This window comes from Macaca mulatta, chromosome 2, assembly GCF_049350105.2.
Source record: "Macaca mulatta isolate MMU2019108-1 chromosome 2, T2T-MMU8v2.0, whole genome shotgun sequence".
Taxonomy (NCBI): domain Eukaryota; kingdom Metazoa; phylum Chordata; class Mammalia; order Primates; family Cercopithecidae; genus Macaca; species Macaca mulatta.
In genome coordinates this window covers 44,888,035-44,911,554 of record NC_133407.1, presented here as the reverse complement: position 1 = coordinate 44,911,554, position 23,520 = coordinate 44,888,035, and the positions used below count along the sequence as shown (strand labels likewise).

Genomic DNA, 23,520 nt, shown 5'->3' with positions numbered 1-23,520 from the left:
CAAAGCCCCTCTTGCCACGTGATAGAACGTAACCACGGGCACGGCCCGAGAAGGTGAAGGTCATGGGGGCCGAAATTCTGCCTACCACAGTGACTTCAGCAGCAGCAGGTCCAGTTCGGGATGAATCGCCTCTGAAGGGTGGTCTCAAGCGCTCCAGCTGAAGTTTCGGCCATCTCCGCCGGCCACACCCCACTGGGTTCCTCCTCCCCGGCTCTGGCTGTTTGATCCCATCTAGCCATCGCCCACTGTCCATGCTGCCATACAGCCTCTCAGCACATCCCAGTTCCCTCCTGCCCCTGAAGAGCTCTTACCTGAGGACGCGCATCATTCTGCAGGAAACTCCAGCTTTCCACACAATCCCCAGCTGTTCTCAGCCACCCAGAAAAAAGGATCAACGCTCGTGTGGAAAAACGTGGGGACACATCTCATTTCACCCCACACTCCCTCAGCACAACCTGGGAATGTGACCTGCCGGGCAGCAACCCCAGAAGCACCACCACTCGGGTTCTCCCACGGGCCAGTGGCGCAGTCTTCGGGTATTCTCAGGATTCTCCTACCCAGACAGGTGGCCAGCTAGCAGGAGTGCACACACTTCCACATACCAGCTAAAGTCAAATGATGGCTCAATCTTCTCCATCTACTAAATCAAATTGGTGCTAGGCTCCACGGCCAAGGATGCAAAGCTGGTTGCATCCTTCCAAACTGTGAATGAGCAGTGGTAGGTATTACCTTGGAATTGCTACCTCTATAGAATCCCTCCTAGCGAACTGGAACCTGCATTTTAATGAGATACCCAGGTGATCTGTGAGCACATCCTGAAATCCTGAGGAAAACCCAAAATCAGCAGCAGAAAGGCGGACTCCAGCTGTGTCCAGGCATCCTTCGTTCCTAGTCCAGTCCTTACCCGGCCCATACAGACCCAGCTCCCGGCCACTCTTCCTCCTCCCTCAAGCACCACCTGTCTGTAGAGACCTTTCACAAAAATAAAACTTTAGGGAAGGGTGGGGCCTCTGGAATAATCCTGTCTCCCCACCTCACGGCCCCTCGCATATAAGCGCCATCACCATCATCACGCCACGTGTTGTGTCTCAGAGGCTGTTCTCTCCTAGTTTAAGATCTTTTGAGAGACCTCAGTCTGGCTGCTCCAGTCCTGGTATATAGCAGGTCTGCTAAATTGTTGTTAAACTCCCTTAATTTCAATAGATGAAGCAAGCAGAGCCAGGAAAAGTTGGGGAGATCAGCTAAGATCACTGGGCAGTCAGGGGCTGATCCACATCCAAACTTCTGAACCAGGAAGGCATACAAGATGCTTTGGTGACGTGTGTGCCATTTTTGTTTCTCTCCAAAACCCACCTTATGTTGGATGCCATCTCAATTCTTCTTTTATGTTCTGAGAATGAGTCTTTTTTTTTTTTTTTTTTTTGCGACGGAGTCTCGCTCTGTCGCCCAGGCTGGAGTGCAGTGGCCGGATCTCAGCTCACTGCAAGCTCCGCCTCCCGGGTTCGGGCCATTCTCCTGTCTCAGCCTCCTGAGTAGCTGGGACTACAGGCGCCCGCCACCTCGCCCGGCTAGTTTTTTGTATTTTTTAGTAGAGACGGGGTTTCACCGTGTTAGCCAGGATGGTCTCGATCTCCTGACCTAGTGATCCGCCCGTCTCGGCCTCCCAAAGTGCTGGGATTACAGGCTTGAGCCACCGCGCCCGGCCGAGAATGAGTCTTTTATCTAAGCTCATTAAAACAGAAATTCCATCCATATTTACTTCAAAAGACTCAAAAATGCAAATTTAATAGAATACTTAATATGAATTTCACAGGCACCAAAGTTTACAGCTGTTGAGGATGAGGTCACACTGGCTCAACTAAAGTCATGTCACCTCTCTCACCTTGTAGCCTTCTTTTATCCTTGTTTTACACTCTTAAGCGATAGCATAAAGAAAATCAAAACGCAGAAAAGGTTTGCTGTAATTACTCCAAGAATAATTTCCTTCAGTGAAAAATCTCTTTATCACTATGATTTTAGTGACAGAGGGACAAACAGAGCTCTCATGCAGGGCTGAGTGCCCACTAGCAAAGGGCAGAGGCTGCCACCAGGCCACCAAGGCCCACCTGGCCAGGCAAGGCCACCCACAGCCCTCACATTTACTCCAAACGGTCATTCTTGAGCCAGCTGGGTTGGGTCCCACCCCTTCTGGCATGTACCACCACAAACAAAACCTCAAGAATACCTGCTTTGCATTTGTTTTTGGAGACAGAGCGTCTCCCTCTGTCACCAGGCTAGAGTGCAATGGCGTGATCTCAGCTCACTGCAACCTCCGCCTGCCAGGTTCAAGCAATTCTCCTGCCTCAGCCTCCTGAGTAGCTGGCACTACAGGCACGCACCACTACGCCCAGCTAACTTTTGTATTTTTAGTAGAGATGGGATTCCATGTTGGCCAGGATGGTCTCGATCTCTTGACCTCATGATCCACCCACCTTGGTCTCCCAAAGTGTTGGGATTACAGGCATGAGCCACTGCACATGGCCGCCTTTTTTTTTTTTTTTTAAAAGAAGAAAAGTAACAACAAACAATAGCCTTAAGAAAAACCAAGAATCACCACAGATCATATGGGAAGCACAACTTTCTCAACAAAGTAACCCAAATTATGACGAATAATCCTACCAAGAACACACCTAATACTGGAGGGGAAAGAATGCTTACACAAAACTGTTGTTTGCTTTGAAGATTTGAATAAGTTCCAAGTTTTTATATTTCACAATTTATATACTTTATTACAGTCCACGGTCTGCTAAATAAAAGCAGTAACAAGATATTTCACAAACTATTGTACAAATTAAGTCTTATGAATTTAATCTCATAAAAAATTAGGTGCATAGTCATACTGGCTAACCTAAAAATGCTATTTTATCTACAGCCTAAAATACTTTATAAGAGACAGTTCCAGCACTAAAAATTAATCCCAGTTTTTTTTTTTTACAGGTTTTACAACAAAACGTTTGTGCTCTTAATCAAAAAGATCCAGACTAATTCAGCATGTAAAAAATAAATTTTACAAAGAACCCAAGATAATATTTTTCAAATACACTTTTATTTTCTTTTTTTTCCTTCCTCACATACAGAACTTCTCCACATACCACATTTCTTGCAGCTATAAAGTCACTTGATGTTGGCCGGGTACCATTTTATCCCTAAAACTCTGTTGACATCAAAATATGACAGTGTTATATCCATAAAATATTTACATAGCACAGCATATTAAGCTTTAGACACTTGGCAAATAAACCACATAAAAAGAGGACAAGACCCCCATCCTACATGTTTGGATCAGGTGTTCACCGGTCCCTATCTGGCGACTGTACACTGGTTCAAAGGGCAGCAGAGGCAACAGGCAGTTACTTCAGAGGACACTGAACACTATGATCTGGAAGCACGTTATGATGTAACCCAGCGTCATGTACCACACACCTTTCTCCAAGGTGGTCTCATAATTCTAGAATGGAAGGTCCAGCTGATACAAAATGAAGACAGACAACACAACATTTACTCTGTGGAGATATCCTACTCATACTATGCACGTGCTGTGATTTTGAACGTAACTCGTCCCAAAAACTTGTCACGATCATCCTGACTTTTTAGGTTGGCTGATCCATCAATCTTGCACTCAACTGTTACTTCTTTCCCAGTGTTGTTAGGAGCAAAGCTGACCTGAACAGCAACCAATGGCTGTAGATATCCCACCTGGCAATAAAAGGAAAAGACATTAATTCAAACTCTATGGAAACTTTATACTTTTCTCTACCAGGAATTGGCTTATTCTGTAAATTTTCTTTTTGAGACTCTGTCGCCCAGGCTGCAGTGCAGTGGTGCAATCATGGCTCACTGAAGCCTCAACCAATCCTCCCACCTCAGTTTCCTAAGCAGCTGGGACTACAGGCGCATGCCACCACAGCCCACTAATTTTTAAATTTTTTTGTAGAGACAGGGTCTCCCTGCCCAGGCTAGTCTCAAACTCCTGGCTTCAAATGGCCCTTCCACCATGCCGTCCCCAAGTGCTGGGATTATAGGTGTGAGCCACCACATGTGGCTTGTAAATTAAAATAATAATAATAAAATAATTTAGATCTATTATTTTCTGTTCTCTGCATTCTTTTTAATTTTTTTGAGCCGTAAGTCCATACCTGTAATTACTGATAAAAATGTTGGCTATGTGTGACAGCTCATGCCCCTGAACTCAAGTGATCCTCTTGCTTTGTCCTCCCAAAGTGCTAGGATTACAGGCATGATCCTAGCCACCACACCCAGCCTATTATCATTATTATTTTTTTTTTGTGAGACGCAGTCTTGCTCTGTTACCCAGGCTGGAGTGCAGTGGCACAATCTTGGCTCACTGCAACCTCTGACTCCCGGGTTCAAGTGATTCTCCTGCCTCAGCCTCCCAAGTAGGTGGGATTACACGCACCCGCCACCACGCCCAGCTAACTTTTGTATTTTTAATAGAGACGGGGTTTCACCATGTTGGCCAGGATGGTCTCGATCTCCTGACCTCGTGATTCATCTACCTCAGACTCCCAAACGGCTTGGGATTACAGGCGTGAGCCACCGCACCCTACCCTTATCATTATTTTTTAATATTCTTTTTTGAAATGGAGTCTGTTCCCCAGGTTGCAGTGCAGTGGCACCATCTCAGCTCATTGCAACGTCTACCTCCCAGGTTCAAGCGATTCTCCTGCCTCAGTCTCCCATGTAGCTGGAATCACAGGTGCCCACCACCATACCCAGCGAATTGTTATATTATTAGTAGAGACAGGGCTTTGCCATTGTTACTAAAGTTGGCCAGGCTGGTTGCAAACTCCTGACCTCAGGTGATCCACCCATCTCGGACTCCCAAAGTGCTGGGATTATAGGCGTGAGCCACCGCACCAGACTTTTTTTTTTTTTTTTTTTTTGAGACATTGCACTCTGTTGCCAGGCTGGAGTGCAATGGTGCAATCTCGGCTCACTGCAACCTCTGCCTCCCGGGTTCAAGCGATTCTCCTGCCTCAGCCTCCTGAGCAACTGGGATTACAGGAGGGTGCCACCATGCCCAGCTAATTTTTGTATTTTTAGTAGAGACAGGGTTTCGCCATGTTGGTCAGGCTGGTCTCGTACTCCTGACCTCGTGATCCGCCCACCTCAGCCTCCCAAAGTGCTGGGATTACAAGCATGAGTCACTGTGCCTGGCCTTAATTTTTAATATTCTATAATCTTGATTTTAATTTACCTTTTCATCTGTAAGTTGTTTAAGAGACAGTTTCCACTTTTCCCTCCCCCCATATAGAAGGGTCTTTTTAATAATTTTTAGCTTTATTGCATTGTAATCACAATGTATTGATTGTAATTGTAATATATTTCTACTTTATGGAACTTAAAAGATTTTATTATTATTTATTTAATTTATTTTGAGACAGATGTATTCTTATTCTCCAAGCTGGAGTGCAATGGCATGATCTAGGCTCGCTGCAACCTCTGCCTCCTAGGTACAAGGGATTTTCCTGCCTCAGTCTCCCAAGTAGCTGGGATTACAGGCTGTATTTTTAGTAGAGACCGGGTTTCTCCATGTTGGTCAGGCTGGTCTTGAACTCTTGACCTCAGGTGATCCGCCCACCTCAGTCTCCCAAAGTGCTGGGGTTACAGGCGTGAGCCACTGTGCCAGGCAGTAACGAGCTTTTTTATTTTCTCCTCACATGATACTTACTGATGACGGAGGAAAAAAAGTAACTTTATATTGTAGAAACCTGGCTGACACCACCTTAACCAAGCAATCAAGGTAATATCACCATTAATGGAACGAAATGATACCATGTCCCTCCTGACACTCTGAGAACTCAACATTTCTTCTGAGGCACTCATGCCAAAATGCACAACCTATATTTAATCATGAAAAACCACCAAACTCAAACTAATGAACATAAAATAAGCCATAAAAGGCCTATACTTATTCTTGAAGAGTACAAAGGCATGAACAGACTGAGGAAATATTCCAGACTATAGGTTGCTAAACATATCAACAGTGTGACATCTTGGATCAGGAAAACACTCTTGTACTTCACTATAAAGAATATTACTGCAACAACTGATGGATTTTCAATGATTTCTACAGATTCATAAGAGTACTATATGTTACCTTCCTTTGTTAACTGTACTATGGTTATCATCTTTGTTTTCTGTTGCTTATAACACAATACTTGAAACTGGGTAATTTATAAAGAAAGGAATTTATTTCTTACAGTTAATGGAGGCTGAGAAGGCCAAGATCAAGGAGCTGCATCTGGTGAGAGCCTTCTTTGCTGCTGGGGACTTTCAACAGAGTCCTGAGGTGGTGCAAGGCATCACATGGCCAGGGGGCTGAGCATGCTGCTAGCTCAGGTCTCTCCTCCTCTTCTTATAAAGCCACTAGTCCCACTCCTATGGTAACTCACTAGTCCACTAACCTTTTTTTTTTTTTTTTTTTTTTTTTGAGACACAGTCTTGCTTTCTCGCCCAGGCTGGAGTGCAATGGTGCAGTCTTGGCTCACTGAAGTCTAGGTTGAAGTGATTCTCCTGCCTCAGCCTCCCGAGTAGCTGGGATTACATGCACCCACCACTATGCCTGGCTAATTTTTGTATTTTCAGTAGAGATGGTGTTTCACTGTGTTAGTCAGGCTGGTCTGGAACTCCTGACCTCAGGTGATCTGCCCACCTCGGCCTCCCAAAATGCTGCGATTACAGGCGTGAGCTACCACACCCAGCCGCAATGAGCTTTTGGTTTTCTTTTTTTCTTTTTTGAGATGGAGTCTCTTTGTTGCCCAGGCTGGAGTACAGTGGCACGATCTCGGCTCACTGCAACCTCCAACTCCCAGGTTCATGCCATTCTCCTGCCTCAGCCTCCTGAGTAGCTGGGACTACAGGTGCCCGTCACCATGCCCGGCTAATTTTTTGTAATTTTTAGTAGAGACAGGGTTTCACCATGTTAGCCAGGATGGTCATCTCTTGACATCGTGATCTGCCCGATTCGGCCTCTCAAAGTGCTGGGATTACAGCCATGAGCCATGGCGCCTGGCCTTGATTTTATTTTTTGGGGGGGGGTGGGGGGGACGGTGAGGACAGAATCCCATTCTGTCGCCCAGCCTGGACTGTGGTGGTACAATCTTGGCTCACTGCAACCTCCACCTCCTGGGTTCAAGCGATTCTCCTGCCTCAGCCTCCTGAGCAGCTGGCACTATAGGCACACAACACCACACCCAGCTAATTTTGGTATTTTCAGTAGAGAGAGGGTTTCACCAAGTTGGCTGGGCTGGTCTCGAACTCCTGACCTCAGGTGATCCGCCCGCCTTGGCCTCTCAAAGTGCTGTGATTACAGGAGTAAGCCACCGCACCCAGCCTTGATTTTCTTTTTAAGTACTTTTCTACTTTCTCTACATAAGCATATACTACTACCTCTATATTGAAAAAGAAAATGACATTTTATAAATAATCATCTAACTTTAATTTATCTGCTTGTGTTCTGTGTTCTAAATTGTAGATGTGGGAATTCCATTTACCATCATCATTAAAATAAAACAAAACCTGAACAGATGATGCACAAATTAAACAGGGCTTGGGTCTACCTACCCCAGATAAGGGGTACGCCCACAGATGCTCCAGCTTCCCAAAAGAGTAATTACCACATACAAACTTCTAAATACTTACATGCAGTTTTTTCCCATAATATGGGAAATATTTTAAGTCTATCATTCCATTATGAGGATAAACTGCTACATTTGGTATATCTTCATTCTAAAGTTGAAAACAAAAGAAATCCTCTTTAGGGTCACAAAAAGAATTTCTAAAAACTATGTTTATAATTAAAGCAGTATCAATCATGAACAGTTTGGAGAAACTACAATGCTGCTCCAACTATATTATCATTACAAGTGTACTTCTGAGAAGAAACTTACTCATCTTGATTGCAAATATTATCTAACTAAACCCTTCCACATGAACTATCCTGATTCTTACGCTTCCAGATACACTCTATACTCTTTTTCATGAGAGTCCCTTCTTAATTATAGCCAGTTCCACTCATGTACTCCTGTAAAATCTTACCTGCCCTCCAAATACCAAATGCCAGCCTTTCTACCTACTAACAGCAGGAATGCACTAGCAGGTTTGGGACCAGTGTTTTCCTGAAATGAAGAAAATCCTGTGCTTCCAGACTGGAAAGCAATGGCCACCACGAGGCGCCAACCTAGAATGCAGCACTCAGGCCTGGGAGACAGCAGGTGTCAGTTTCATGTGATTAACAACCAGAACTGCAACCAGAGGGAAGCACGAGGGAAAACTTAAGGTACTCCCAGCAAAACTCTTCTCCACAAATTTAAATACTGTATTTTTCAGGGATAAATTTATGAGCATATACAAATCATTAAGTATTACTTGTCTACTGGAATTCCATGTTTACCAACACATATAAACATATTCCATGCTTATCAACATATAAATCAAGCACCACCTATAATCCAATTCATTCATGCTATTAGTTATTTCTAGTATCATTCATGATAAATTAGCAATTTATGAAAATTCGCATGTAACACTTTCCAAATGGGCCTAATTCTAATGAGTTAACTTTAACACAGACTGAGTAGTAGCAAACGGACCACAATGATTAAAATCAGTGCTGGGTTTACGGAGCACTAGTTACAATAAAACATTATTAAATAATTGAATTTTATATCTATATATTAAAAAAATTTTTTGAGACAGGGTTGAAAGCACACATGAAACAACATAAAACAAAACTAAGAATCCACTCTAAGGAGTTGTAGATTCTGCTCATTTCGTTTCGTTATGAAGCAGCATATGGCTGTGGGGTGGGATAAGAAACAGATGAAAGGCACGGGCCAGACAGCACAAAGCACAGAGTGGTGATGCGCCCCACCCACCAGACAAGCTCTAATGATCCAGATGAAGAATATTTGGAAAGGGCAGGAAGTAACAATGCTAGGAGAAATCGCAAAAGCAATTTTCAGTCACTACTCAAACTCCACCCTTCATTTGTACTCTTTAACTTAAAAAATAAGCTTAAAATCAAAGATAACATTTTATATTAGAGAAAAACTAGTCACTTTGATATCAGTGTTTTTCTGCATTAATTGCTTTTGTTGAACCTATTTTACCTTAATATATGACCTTCATTTACAGAACGCATTTCCCCAAAATGAAAAAAAGGTTTTTCTTTGAGAAACAGTTTAGAGTACCTTGGAGTGTGTTTTCTTTCTTTTTTTCTCTTTGAGACAGAGGTCTCATTCTGTTGCCTAGGCTGGAGTGCAATGGCCCGATCTCGGCTCACTGCAGCCTCCTCCTCCCGGGTTCAAGTGATCAAGTGATTCTCCTGCCTCAGCCTCCTGAATAGCTGGGATTGCAAGTGTGTGCCACCACGCATGGGTAATTTTTGTATTTTTAGTAGAGACGGGGTTTTGTCATGTTGGCCAGGCTGGTCTTGAACTCCTTACCTCAAGTGATCCGCCTGCCTCGGCCTCCCAAAGTGGTGGGATTACAGGCATGAGCCACCACGCCCAACCCAGTGTTTCCCACCAGATACCACACTTAGCTTACACTTCCCTCCTTCAGGCCTAACAAGTCTTAGTGGGCAGCATCAATGACAGAGCTGGGCACTGGGGCTCAGAGTTAAGCCAGGTGCTCAAGACCACCAGGTGTGGCAGACGCTCAACTGCTCTTTCAGTGTGGGCCTAAACCATGCTCTTGGCAGGATTTTTCTTAATCTTTTAATTTATACCTTCTGTGAAAATAAACATTTAGAAATTGTGAAATATTAAAATGAGTATCTGAATAATAAGATACTCAGGGTGAAGCATGTATGTCATAATTTTCTAAGTATATGAATAACATCATGTTTTTTTTCTTTTTGCAACGGAGTCTCGCTCTGTTGCATAGGATAGAGCGGAGTGGCGCAATCATGGCTCACTGCAACCTCTGCCTCCTGGGTACAAGGGATTATCTTGCCTAAGCCTCCCGAGTAGCTGGGATTACAGGCACATGCCACCACGTCAGGCCATTTTTAAATTTTTAGTAGAGACAGCGTTTCGCCATGTTGGCCAGGCTGGTCTCGAATTCCTGACCTCCGGTGATCCGCCTACCTTGGCCTCGCAAAGTGCTGGGATTGCAGGTGTGAGCCACGGTGCCGGGCAATAGTATCATATTGTAAACTATGAACAACTAACTCTAAGAACCTACTGATGGTCACTAAGTTCCACCAAAACAAAACGGAGTTTAAAAAATAATGCATTTTGTTTCTTCCCACTTTTGATTTTCTTAATATGATTCATTTTCATAATAAAATAAAATACTGGGAAAAAAATGTCATAAATATGAACATTACACCTTTTGCAGGAATCATCTTTTAAGTTGATATATATTAAAAGGCCACCTTGGCCACCTGCGGTGGTTCACGCCTGTAATCCCAGCACTTTCAAAGGCAGTGGCGGGTGGATTGCTTGAGGCTAGGAATTCAAGACCAGCCTGGCAACATGGTGACACCCTGTCTCTACGGAGAGAGAGAGAAAAAAAAAAGCACCTCCAAGTATTGTCAGTGTTTGTATTTTCAGGACTCTAACTTGTATAAAAGCAATTAAGGCAGAACAAAATCAATACAAGACAAATAAAAGACGTATTACAAAAAAGAACTAAAGAATTTAAAGAACACTTGATACAGACAAATCTAATAGCAAATTGCAATTATGATACGCAATAAATGCTTCCTTCTGTTCTGGAGAGCCTCATCTCTAAAATTTATAGGTTCTAACTGGTTTGTTACTTGTAACTAGCCCAGGGATAAAATGCCAGATTTTACAAACATTTCTTCCACTTTCGTGTTTTTCTAAAAGCAAAAAAAAAAAAAAAAAAAAATTCCACAACTAAATAAACAAAATTTAAAACCCACCTGCTTTGATTATTTTATGTACTTCACACACATCTCTCCAAAGCAAAAGGGAAAGCTAACTGAAATCGGAATCATTAAATCTGGATTTTTCATTAACACTCCCCCCAACTATTCTAGAAGCGAAGGATACATAATAGATAAACAACAAGAACAATGCATTTAAAACCTTAAGGGGGTCGGGCGTGGTGGCTCACGCCTGTAATCCCAGTACTTTGGGAGGCCGAGGCAGGCGGATCACAAGGTCAGGGGATCAAGACCATCCCGGCCAACATGGTAAAACCCCGTCTCTACTAAAATACAAAAAATTAGCCAGGCGTGGTAGCTCGTGCCTGTAGTCCCAGCTACTCGGGAGGCTGAGGCAGGAGAATTGCCCGAAGCCGGAGGCGAAGGTTGCAGTGAGCCGAGATTGCATCACTGCACTCCAGCCTGGGCAACAGAGAAAGACTCCGTCTCAAAAAAAAAAAACAACAAAAAACACACATCTTAAGGGAAGAGGTATATGGAATTGTTTATACTGGCCAAAGCCTTACACAATTTAAAGCTTAGGAAAATAATTTAAAGCTTAGGAAAATAATTTAAAGCTTTTGCGCTTCTGGCTTGAATGTGTTTTCCTTTCAGGTGATATTGGCTTTGTAGACCCAGGATTCCATCCAAGCTAATCCATGCCGCCTGCTCACAGGCTCCTGTATACAGGCACACTGTCATGAAATTAGCACTTCCACCCAGCTGAAGCCCAGCACCCAAGCCCCAAGAACTTCCTACCAGAAAGCTTTGTGAACCAGCCCTGAGGCTCATGAAGGGTTACCCAACATTTTTTCTAAATGTATCCTGTAGCTATAATGTTCTGACTTGAGAGCTGACAGTATATGCTGCCCACTAGATTTTTATAAGAATGTATCAAGAAAAGCTCAGCCGGGCGTGGTAGCTTATGTCTGTAATCCCAGCACTTGGGGAGGCCGAGGCGGGCGGATCATGAGGTCAGGAGACGGAGACCATCCTGGCTAACACGGTGAAACCCCGTCTCTACTAAAAAATACAAAAAATGAGCGGGGTGAGGTGGCTCATGCCTGTAGTCCCAGTTACTCGGGAGCCTGCGGACAGAGAATGGTGTGAACCTGGCAGGCGGAGCTTGCAGTGAGCCGAGATCGCGCCAATGCACTCCAGCCTGGGCGACAAAGCGAGACTCCGCTCCCATAAAAAAAAAAAAAAGAAAGAAAAGCTCAGCTTAGATGTAGTATCTGGTTTTAAGTGAGATTCTGGCTTGCTTTTTTTTTTTTTTTTTTTCTTTGGACAGAGTCTCGCTCTGTCGCCAGGCTGGAGTGCAGAAGCGTGATCTCGGCTCACTGCAAGCTCCGCCCCCTCGGTTCGAGCGATTCCCCTGCCTCAGTCTCCTGAGTAGCTGGGACTACAGGTGCCCGCCACCACGCCCGGCTAATTTTTTGTATTTTGGTAGAGATGGGGTTTCACCATGTTGGCCAGGATGGTCTCGATCTCCTGACCTCGTGATCCGCCCGCCTTGGCCTCCCAAAGTGCTGGGATTACAGGCGTGAGCCACCGCGCCCGGCCGACTCTGGCCTTTTGTACAAGTTTCCCACTGAGCTGGAGCTGTCTGTGGCATAAAGAGGTAAAGTGAATTGCCAGTGGTCACACACACATAATTTCAACCCAGATGAGAAACCATAAACTTCCTGGCTTTTTATGCTACTCTAAATAGTGAATACTCTTAAAATATTAGTAAGGACACTCCAAATCGGGAGTTCTCAAAATGTGTGCCTCAGACCAGCAGCATCAGCATCACCTGGAAACTTTAGTTAGAAATGCAAATTTTGGGCCTGCGCGGTCGCTCATGCCTGTAAGCGGGCAGATCACGAGGTCAGGAGATTGAGACTATCCTGGCTAACACGGTGAAACCCCGTCTCTACTAAAAAAAAGCACACAAAAAATTAGCCTGCCGTGGTGGCGGGCGCCTGCAGTCCCAGCTACTTAGAGGCACGAGAATGGCGTGAACCCGGGAGGCGGAGCTTGCAGTGAGCCGAGATCACGCCAGTGCACTCCAGCCTGGGTGACAGAGTGAGACTCTGTCTCAAAAACAAAAACAAAAAAAGAAAAAAAGAAAATGCAAATTTTGGGCCCTATCTCAGACCTACTGAGTCAGAAACTATGGGAATGGAGCCCAACAAGCCAACGTGATTCTGATGAACGATCGTTTGAGAGCCACTGAGCAAGAAGTTTCTGCCCAAATAAGAAGCCCATTAACAGTAAAAAGAATTTTTTTTCCACAACTTTAAAAGTGATTTCAATGTAACATTTTAAGTAAAATATTTCTGTTCTACTATCGGAGTTGAAATGTTAATATTTAGCACAATCATAAGTTTAGAACTTAATGTCTCCTCAGAACTCTTACCCATCTTTTACATTATTTGTCTTAGTGGCATTTGCAGCATGGAGAGAAAACAAAAGAAAGTTATGAGATGAAAACTGCACAGTATTCTGGAAAAAAAATTAAGCAGGGACAGGGGAGATAAATAATGCTTCTACCTTAAGGAAAATGTACCATATTTCATTAAATCTCAGATAGCATTGATAGCTAGCATGCCAACTAACTATTAAGAAAGAGAAAAATGTCATGATACAGTATTAAGACACCATCAATTATAAGGGTAATCCCAATTTCAGTGTTACTGAGCTGGCAGAAAAAAAGTAAATCTTAGAATTGATGAAATATGGTATATGTGAAAATAAAGGCAATGTGTGCAAAATCAAATACACATGGAAAATGTCTTTCTGAATTATCATTAAGGAAGAGAAAGACTACTCTCAAAAAGGTTGGTGGAATTTTATTCTAAGGCACTACAAAGGACTTCAAAATGTGACAGGGAAGAAAAAAGACGACTAAATCCTTAGACTTTTAAAGTATTTTAAGAAACATCAAAGATTTAACAGGAGTTATTTTTTGAATACTAACCTTCAAAACACAATCTATCCTTGGCACTCCTTCAGGCTTTAATCCAATTATCTAAGGTTAAGAAATAGTGATAAATTTAAACATCACGTAAGTATGCAATGGAACTTCCTCCCTCTGTTGCTGGGGACAAGGGATGAAGACTTTGAGATTAACACCAACTGTATATTAACCCAGTGAGTTACATCTGCCTTTTACTTTAATCTTATTTGAGGGGATTAAAATGAACTTTTAAATAAAATAACTTCAACAATCAGGTATCTTATTACTGTCCTGGGCAATTTAGAAAATAAATCAATTACCAAAGATTTAACTGAAACAAAAGTACCCTTTGCTACCCTTAAAATAACAAACAAACAGAAACCCTTAAATCTAATTATTAGTATTTATATGAACAAATAATTTAATGTAAATAATAAGAACTGCAGAGGCACAATAATTAACTGTTCTTCACAAAACTATATTAGGTCACACTCTCCATATTTCCATGAGGGCCCCACTGAGCCTCACTGTATCTCATAACCCATCTGCTCCCCAAAAGGCACGCCCTGGAAGAGCCCTATTTTAAGACTCCTTTCATGTATGTAGGTGACAGAATTGAATCCTAACATATTTATACATTTTGTGAGATAATTTTTTGGCATTCTGAATTTATATGCAGTTTCCATGTGAATGCATGTAAAATCTAAATATTGCTCTCAAAAGACAAGTATTGTTGTGACCTAATAATAATGTCAATAGTGCTAACTGGGAACTGTACTGGTATGAAACCCCCTGCTACACTACATAAGCTCATCTCATCACTGATTCCTGTGTCTGATGCTGTCCTCCTGCCAAAGCCAGGCCCTGAGTCATCAGCAAGTATGGTCTCAGACCATTATCATTCAAAGAGGCCATCTTGGGAAAGAAAACAAACCCCCGAGGTTGATCCTCTCCTGGCTTTCTACTGGGAACAAATTTTCAGCAACCTAGATGTTGTGAGGATACTTCTAGTAGACTGGGATTACAAAAGGCATCTCTGTTAAAACAAACTTAATTCATTTTATAAACTAGATCTAGTTTCACATTACTTTCAGCTTACTTTGTTAACTTCAATTCTTACTTCTGAATAAAGTCTAGTTGAAACATCCCACTAGTCATTTACTGAGCACCTAGAATGCTATGGGACAATCTGGAAGTTGTCAGTTATCCAAGGCCTCCCAAAGGGATGAAGGAGAGGCTGGAGGGGTGTCAGTCTGGGCACCTCAGGGCCTAGCTGGTTCTCCCTACAGGGAAGCTCCTTATTTAGCAGTGCCAACTTCAAAAGACTCAAGTTTTACTTTTATTAAGGCTGGTGGCAATTTGCTCACCAATGATGACTTACAAACTCATGATTTTGAGAAGTCTACACCTGTTTAAATGACCAGGAATGACTTCACTCAGACTTTGCAGGCCTCAAAACAGTAAGTGCATCAGAATACAACTCTGAAGTACATTTACACAGCAGCAAGGCACGGGGGCTAGGGATCACTTTGTGACTCAAGAAAAGCTGTTATCAGGTTCTGTTGCACAATGACCCTAATTCATTAGCTTCTTACTTTGCTCATTACTATACAATTCAGGGAGCCCTTCTGTAAAACAGCAAAATGCTGCTACTTTGGATACAAGTGCAACATCCCACTGAACTCGTTAGAATGGGATTTATTTGTATTTCTGTTACTTAATTACATACACATATACATATACTATAAAACAATGCTTCGCTACTGAGTATTTCGAAAAAGTTAAATAAGCTTAAACTTTATGGAGTCTGCAGAATTTTAAATTATTTCACAACACAGGATTCAAAGATGAGCACTGCACCCTAACAAGACTCTGCTTTGGTTATGACAAGGAGAACACTTGCCCCTTGGAGCATTAATCTGGTAAAATGCATGTAGGCGTTTCCAAAGAAGAAAAGTTTAAGTTACTTTAACTCCTTACTCCATGATTAATCTATGAACCTCTCTTTTTTTTTGCCATATAAACTTTCTTCCAGTGAGTAATAAACATTACTGCTAGCCTTTAAAGCAAGCTACCCCCCCAATGATAACTTTTAATAAGTTATTTACCATTAACCCAACCCAAACAATCTAAAAATAGTTGCCTCCTTAAAAGAGAATACTAGAAAAAAAGCAGCAGCAGAGGTAAAATATGTACGTACTCTGTTCATTTTCACAAGAATACAAGGGTTTCCTTGGGAATAGCCAAAATCAGGATCATTCATACCACTGCATGCTTGAAGTAATGAAATAGGAAACTGACATGCAACATAAACTGGACCCTTCTGTTCAAAAAGTGCTCCATCAGGACAGACTGTGAGGTTCTTCTGTTCTTCTAAAGTATACGCTAAAAAGGAAACATACATGTGCACTAGATCAGCCAAAAAAGGTATTAAAAACAACCAGGAATATATAAACCTTTGGAAAATGTTCTTCAAAGACAAAAACAGCAATGCCAATTACCAGATAACTTTAGGGAAAGAATGTTAAGTTTGCCCCTTTACCTTTTAACAGCTAACTAGTGCTCTAAAGTTACTGCATTTCAATAATCATACAAACTGGATTATAGATCCATCTCTTCTGTCACCATTAGGTGGCGGTACCAGCCATGGCTAAAGCATTATCTGAATGCCTTCTGCATGCTTGGTGATACAATGGAAGAGGATGTAAAAAGGCACTGCTGCTGCCCTCATGGAGCTTACGGTTTTGTGGGGAAGACAGACATTAAGTGAGTATAAAATCAGAATTGCAGAGGTATGAAGACATAGTGTTATGACAACCTACACTTAAAAAAAAAAAAAAAAGCAACTGAGCTGAATGCAGAAGGGAATGTGGTAGTTAATGAAGCTAGGAGAAGCACTTCCAATGAAGGAAGGTAGAAGCCAGACCACACAGTCTTGTAAACTGTGTTAAAGAATTTTGAGGGGTGCGGGTGAGTGTTCTGCCAAACAGCAATTAACAATCCACTAAAATATTTTAAACCAGGGCAAGTGGATAGTATGACCATACTTATGAAATTAACTCTGACTTCTCTGTGGGGTCAGTCCAGAAGGGAAAAAGAAGGGACCCGGAAAACGAGTTAGGAGACTATTAAAACAGCCCAGGTGAGAGACAACTAGCTCATAAAAGGGGGTTTTTAGCAGAGATGGAGTCTAAAGTGATAAAGGAGTAAAATGGTTAGAACTTGGCAATGGGAGGGAAGAGGGAGGAGAAATATGCAACAGACAATACAATTCTGCTCTGTACTCGGCAGTGTTTAGTCCAAGAGGCACACAGTGAGCAAGCCTGATGTGATCCCTGCCCTCAATGAGCTTACTCTAGTGAACAACACTTACTAATAAATAATTAAGATATAACAGTGCCTCAGTAAGAACTATTGGTGTGTGGGTGCAATTGGTACCAGAAAAAGGTATTGAATTCAACCAAAATAAGAACCAAATTTCAAAGAGTATGCCTCAAAAAGGAAGTGTAAAGTCTTTACCTTGGGGGGAAAAATCACTGTCAAAATGTTTGGTTTCATCTTATGCTTATCCGAAACTAGGTTACTGTGGGAACTATGTACTCATTTAAAAGCAAAGAATGATTCAGGTATTTTGTGGGGGTAGAGATAAACTTTATAACAAAACAGCATCATGACACTCAACACTCTGCAAAAAAATGTTAAGTCCTTCACCAATTTCCCCAAGGGCTTCTACTGCATAGACTCTGCTGGTTTAGGTCAGTTCATCAGTGACCTTTCGAATTTTTTTTCATTATGCTGACTTCCACTTCCATACTATTAAGTGTAAGGAACTGTATGACGACCAGTTAGATTATGCAGAAGGCATGATGGGAACACAGAAAGGTCACTGAACCCAGAGTAACCAAAGAGCCCTATGCATCTGAAGAAAGCCTAAAATAAGAAAGACCAAAGCCTAAGTGCAATGGCTCATGCCTGAAATCCCAGCACTTTGGGAGGCTGAGATGGGCAGATTACTTGAGGCCAGGAGTTCGAGGCCAGCCTGGCCAACATGGTGAAACCCTGTCTCTACTAAAAATACCAAAATTAGTCAGGTGTGGTGGCGCAAGCCTGTAATCCTAGCTGCTTGGAAGGCTGAGGCTTGAGGGTCACTTGAACCCAGGAGGTGAGGTTGCAGTGAGCTGAGATCAAGCCACTGCACTCCAGCCTGGGCAACAGAGTAAGACTGTCTCAATGAAGGAAAAAAAAAAAAAAAAAAGACCGAGATAACAGGAGGAATGAATGACCCTAAAGGAAAGAGATAATTGGAACAAAATAAAACTTTAGGTTCAATTAGTATCTGCAGGAAACAAACAGAGAAGACATTATGTTTTAACCAGTATAGTATCTTTCAAACATGAAAAAGGAGCACATAAGGATCAACAGCAGTTGAATGTTTTAAGAAACAAAAAAAGAGTTGAAAATTAAAGTAAATCCCCCAGAAAGTCTAATTAAGTCAAAACAAAATAAGAGAAAAACAAGAGGTCTAAGACACAACAAACAGAATAGTTCTAGAAAGAGAAAACCAGAAAATTGAGTTGAAGAAATTATCAAAGTGTTACCAGAGGATAATTTCCCTGAACTGAAGAACTTAAGTTTTCATCCTGAGAGACCTGCAATCAAGTCTCAGCAAAATATTTTAGAGACAGAGATCCAGACAGAAATTTTAGAACCCAAAAGAGACAGAGAAAATTGAAAAAGAAAATGAAAAACTTTCAGAGGAAAAAAGGCAAATACAAAGAACTGAGTTCTACATGGAGGTACACTAGCAAATATAAAGGCAGAAACAAGACATTTTCCGAAATAAAAGGGTCCAAATTTACATTTCTGGTGTCTTTTCTTATAAAATTACCTGAGAATGTACTCCATCAAAACTAAGGAATAAATTAAGAGGAAAAAAAAAAAGGGGCAGGGCAAGAGCCAAGAAACAGTGGGTCCAACAAAAGAAAGTGGCAAAAGGAAGTTCCCCAAAGGACAGTTGGGAGTAAAAGGCTGATGTAGAAATAGTACAGACTGCAGCAGGAGGGAAAGGGCTCCAGGAAGTAGTTTTCCAGAAAAAAGAGACTCAAGAAAATACCTCAAATGATAGTTTACAAATAAGGAAGTCAGAAGAGAGTATCTACAGATGATAGAAGAAGATATAAAGACCAGGTATAAAAAAGCAACCAATAATGAAACTGAAAATAGTAATCAATTAAGAAAGGGAGGAAGGTCTGAGACATGTGAACTAAGAAAATGTATAAAAGTGATAATAAAGTGATAATGCATAGAAGTAAAAAATCAAGAACCAGCAGGAAAAGTGTAATATTTATAGATACAGAAGGAAAACACCGTAAGAAAAAGTTCAGAAGCATGAAATTATTCCCTACCAAAAATATATCTAGAGGCCAGGTGCAGTAGCTCATGCCTGTAATCCCAGCACTTTGGGAGGCCAAGGTGGGTGGATCACTTGAGGCCAAGAGTTCAAGACCAGCCTGGGCAACATAGTGAGACCCCATCTCTACAAAAAATTTAAAAATTTGCCAGGTGTGATGATGTGAGCCTGTAGTCTTAACTACTCAAGAGGCTGAGACAGGAGGATCACTTGAGCCCAGGAGACTGAGGCTACAGTGAGCTGTGATTATGCCACTGGGTGACAGAGAGAGACCCCATCTCAGACAAATAGACAAAGGAAAGAAAGAGAAAAGAAACGTGTCCAGAATCAGACTATTTTTCACAAACTCCATTGCTCTCTCCCTTGCCAAGCCACCGTCTCCACTTACCTGGATTACTGTAAGAGCCTAACTAGCTTCCTCAATTCCCCCTTCTAGTCTAGTTTCAAAGAGCTGCTTGTAGGAGCCTTTAAAAATCCGAATTAGATCATGTTATTATTCACTGCTTAAAATTCCCCATCATGGACTCTGTAAAAGCCAAAGAACTTAACAACGGGTTCTAAGGACCTACAGTCTGGACCTCCTTTAACTCCCTAACCTCAATCTCCTACTACTCTCCCCTGGCTCACTCTATTCACCCCCTCTTGCTTCCTTGATGAATGTTCAACACATCAGCACCATAAGCCTCAGGGCCTTTGCACCTACTGCTTCTGCTGCTGGACATTTCCATGCCTACTTCTTTCACCTCCTTCTGCTCTTCCCTCAAGGTTCCCTTTCAATAAGGCTTTCCTAGACCACTCTGCATGTAAAACCACAATCCTTCCCAACTTACCCTATCTCCTTTTTCTGCTTTATTTTCCCCCTCAAGACGTATTATCTTCTAATTCACCACGAGACTAAGCTCCAGAAAGACAGGAATTTTTCTTCTATTCATTGTTGGAACCCAAATGAGTGCCTGCCACAAAGCAGGCCCTCAAAAAATATGTGAATAAATTAATAGGACTTCTGCTAGAAGGGAGGAGGGCAGGGAACACTTCACTGCAGACCTTTTTAGCTATTAAACCATGGATAATACTTTCACAAAAGTCTTTTTTAAATAATACATATTTAACTGTCAAGGAAAAGAGATTAGGAAGATAGTAGATAATGTGGGATCAAAAGCAGCTTTTGGTTTAAGATAGGAGAGAGTTGAAGATTTTTTTCAAGTTGATAGGAAGGATCCAATAAAGACAGAAAGGCTAAATACACACAAGAAGAGAGAGTACATAGTATGTTTCTTAGACATTGAGAGGATGAGATCCAAAGCAGGAATGACACAGGTGGCCTCAAGTGAGAGGAAGGGCAGCCCCCGATCAGAGCAGGAGGAATGTGACATAAAATGGCTGCCATTGTAGATCTGTTTTACTGGTAATGGGGAAACTGGAGGAGCTCCCATCTGAGTTCTTCTATTATCTCTTGAAGCAAGAAATCAGGTTATATGAAGAGAGTGAGTTATAAGGAAAAAGGTAAGGGGTTAAAGGCTTGAAAGTTGGAAATAATCCTTTCAGAGAATTTATCCAGAGAAATTCCATAGGATTACCAAGCAGTGAAGCAAGTCCATTTGAGGGAGGTGCTCAAATACTCACAGTGCTAATTAGTCCTGCTCAGTATCTGCTCAGGGGCAGGGGCACAGAAGGATGAGCTACATCCAGTAATTATATGGCTTTATCCAGGAGTGGGGTTCTGCCACAGGGTGTGACATGAAGACTGACAGGTCTGGGATTTCAGAGCACCAGTAAAAGTAAAAATGAAATACAAGCCATGGAACTAAGCTACATAAAAGGGAAGATGGGGTGGGAGATGAGACAAGGTAATGTTCTAGGGAGCAGTTGCAGTTGTGTGTGGCTGAGGAAGAGATGAGCTGATCACGAACCAGCAGGCCAGGGTGTTTGATGATTACTCATGTGACTGTTAACACCATTCACATAAATGGCTGGGCCAAACAAAACAGGAGGAAAAGCTGGGCTAGGATGGCTATCAAACAACGTTACAAACTGGTAACTTTGAAAAACTGATGTACTAAAAATCAGACACAGACATAACTTTAAAATAATAAACCATTTCCCATCCCCGACACAAACACTACATTGGATGCAAAAGATCCAAGTCCTCAGAGGAACTATTTCATACAATATAGATTTGCTCTATTAATTAAAATATTTAGTTTTAATGCAGAATAAATGTTACATCTCAAGAAACTTAGTGTACTTATTAAAGGCAGAAAAATCAAATCTACTGCCCATTAGTAAGCCCCTGTGTCTTTCTATAGTTAGAACAGTCTCACAAGTAATTATAAAATGCACTTGCTCAGTTGTCTGTTTAACAGAAGGAAATAAAAGGTAATACACATTCTTTCACATGCTGTGTTTTTTTTTGAGACGGAGTCTCGCTCTGTCGCCCAGGCTGGAGTACAGTGGTGCAATCTTGGCTCACTGCATCGTCCGCCTCCTGCGTTCACGCCATTCTCCTCCCTCAGCCTCCCGAGTAGCTGGGACTACAGGCACCCGCCACCTTGCCGGCTAATTTTTTGTATTTTCAGTAGAGACGGTTTTTCACCGTGTTAGCCAGGATGGTCTCGATCTTCTGACCTCATGATCCACCCACCTCAGCCTCCCAAAGTGCTGGGATTACAGGTGTGAGCCACCGCACCCGGCCCAAAAGGTAATACACATTCTAAGAATGATGTCTCTAAATGTAATCACAAACTTGGTACTTTTTTTTTTTTTGAGACAGAGTTTTGCTCTTGTTGCCCAGGCTGGAGTAAAGTGGCACGAACTTGGCTCACTGCAACCTCTGCTTCCCAGGTTCAAGCGATTCTTCTGCCTCAGCCTCCCGAGTAGCTGGAATTACAGGCGCATGCCACCACAGCCAGCTAATTTTGTACATTTAGTAGAGACGGGGTTTCACCACGTTAGCCAGGCCGGTCTCAGACTCCTGACCTCAGGTGATCTGCCCGCCTTGGCTTCCCAAAGTGCTGGGATTACAGGTGTGAGTCACCGTGCCCGCCCCACAATTTGGTACTAATTTCTATAATTAAAATCTCTGACCTTACTCTAAGAAAACATACTCACGTTTTAGAAACTTCTTAAGGTCTTCAATGTACCCTGCATAAGAAGTTGGATCAGACCTACTGAATGTATATTCCAATGCAGTCACTGGTTTTGGAAAAACCATAAGTCCTATAAAGAGATAAAAGGGAGAGATTATCAAATTTCCTTCTCTTATCTCTAAAAAGCAGATCTCAGCAAATTACATGGAAAATTGTGTTGACAGTATGCTGAAACCATCAAGAACTTCCCAATTCTAATTATGAAGGCACAGACATCTAAAATTAAAAAGAATTCAAACCTTCAAAACTATCTCAGACATTACCGATTAGAAACCATCCCTAAATTTGATTATCTACAGTTAATTATAATCTTCCTTTTTAAAAGATGCAATTTTACTTTGAACTTTCTATATTCATTTTTAAAAAATCAAATAACATTTTTAGGTTTTGTCAATGTGCCATTAATACAAAGAAAAAAATTTTAGCAAATCAAAACCTAAGTACTTGTGTCATTTAAATTACAACTGTATGGAAACATTCATAAGACAGCTAACTCCTTTTCAGTGAACAACGTCTATGCATTTTAAACTTTATGGCAAATATTCTTCCTTCAATAGCAGATATTGCTCTGTAATCAAAATGTGGTTTTCACATACTGAATTTGGAGTATAACCACCAACAATTCCTATCAGAAGTCGACGCCCATGTAATACAGACCACGTTGCTTAAGCTTACTAATGAAGAAAAGGCAAGTAGATTTATCGGTAAGAAACAATCAGGCTTCCAACTTTAATATAAGCTTTCCTTGTTTAAAAAGCATTAGACCAGCTGGGTGCAGTGGCTCACGCCTATAATCCCAGCACTTTGGGAGGCCGAGGCGGGCAGATCACTTGAGGTCAGGAGGTTGAGACCAGCCTGGACAACATAGTGAAACCCCGTCTCTACTAAAAATACAAAAATTAGGCGGGTGTGGTGGCGCATGCCTGTAGTCCCAGTTACTTGGGAGGCTGAGGCAGGAGAATGGCTTGAACCCGGGAGGCAGAGGTTCCAGTGAGCTGAGATCGTGCCATTGCACTCCAGCCTGGGCGACAGAGCGAGAGTCCATCTCAAAAAAACAAAACAA

The 23,520-nt window shown here is 42.0% G+C and overlaps 1 protein-coding gene across 3 annotated transcripts in view; it reads right to left on the bottom strand.

The window, feature by feature from the left end:
- Nucleotides 1-2,965: 2,965 nt before the first annotated feature.
- ATP1B3 (ATPase Na+/K+ transporting subunit beta 3) overlaps nucleotides 2,966-23,520 on the bottom strand; it is a 47,846-nt gene continuing 27,291 nt past the window's right edge. The window contains 5 exon segments of one of the 3 annotated variants that reach the window (NM_001261524.1): nucleotides 2,966-3,735; nucleotides 7,705-7,791; nucleotides 13,923-13,973; nucleotides 16,102-16,286; nucleotides 22,420-22,527. In NM_001261524.1, coding sequence (NP_001248453.1) covers nucleotides 3,565-3,735; nucleotides 7,705-7,791; nucleotides 13,923-13,973; nucleotides 16,102-16,286; nucleotides 22,420-22,527 — 602 coding nt within the window. In that variant the 3' untranslated portion in view covers nucleotides 2,966-3,564. 3 annotated transcript variants of the gene reach the window in all.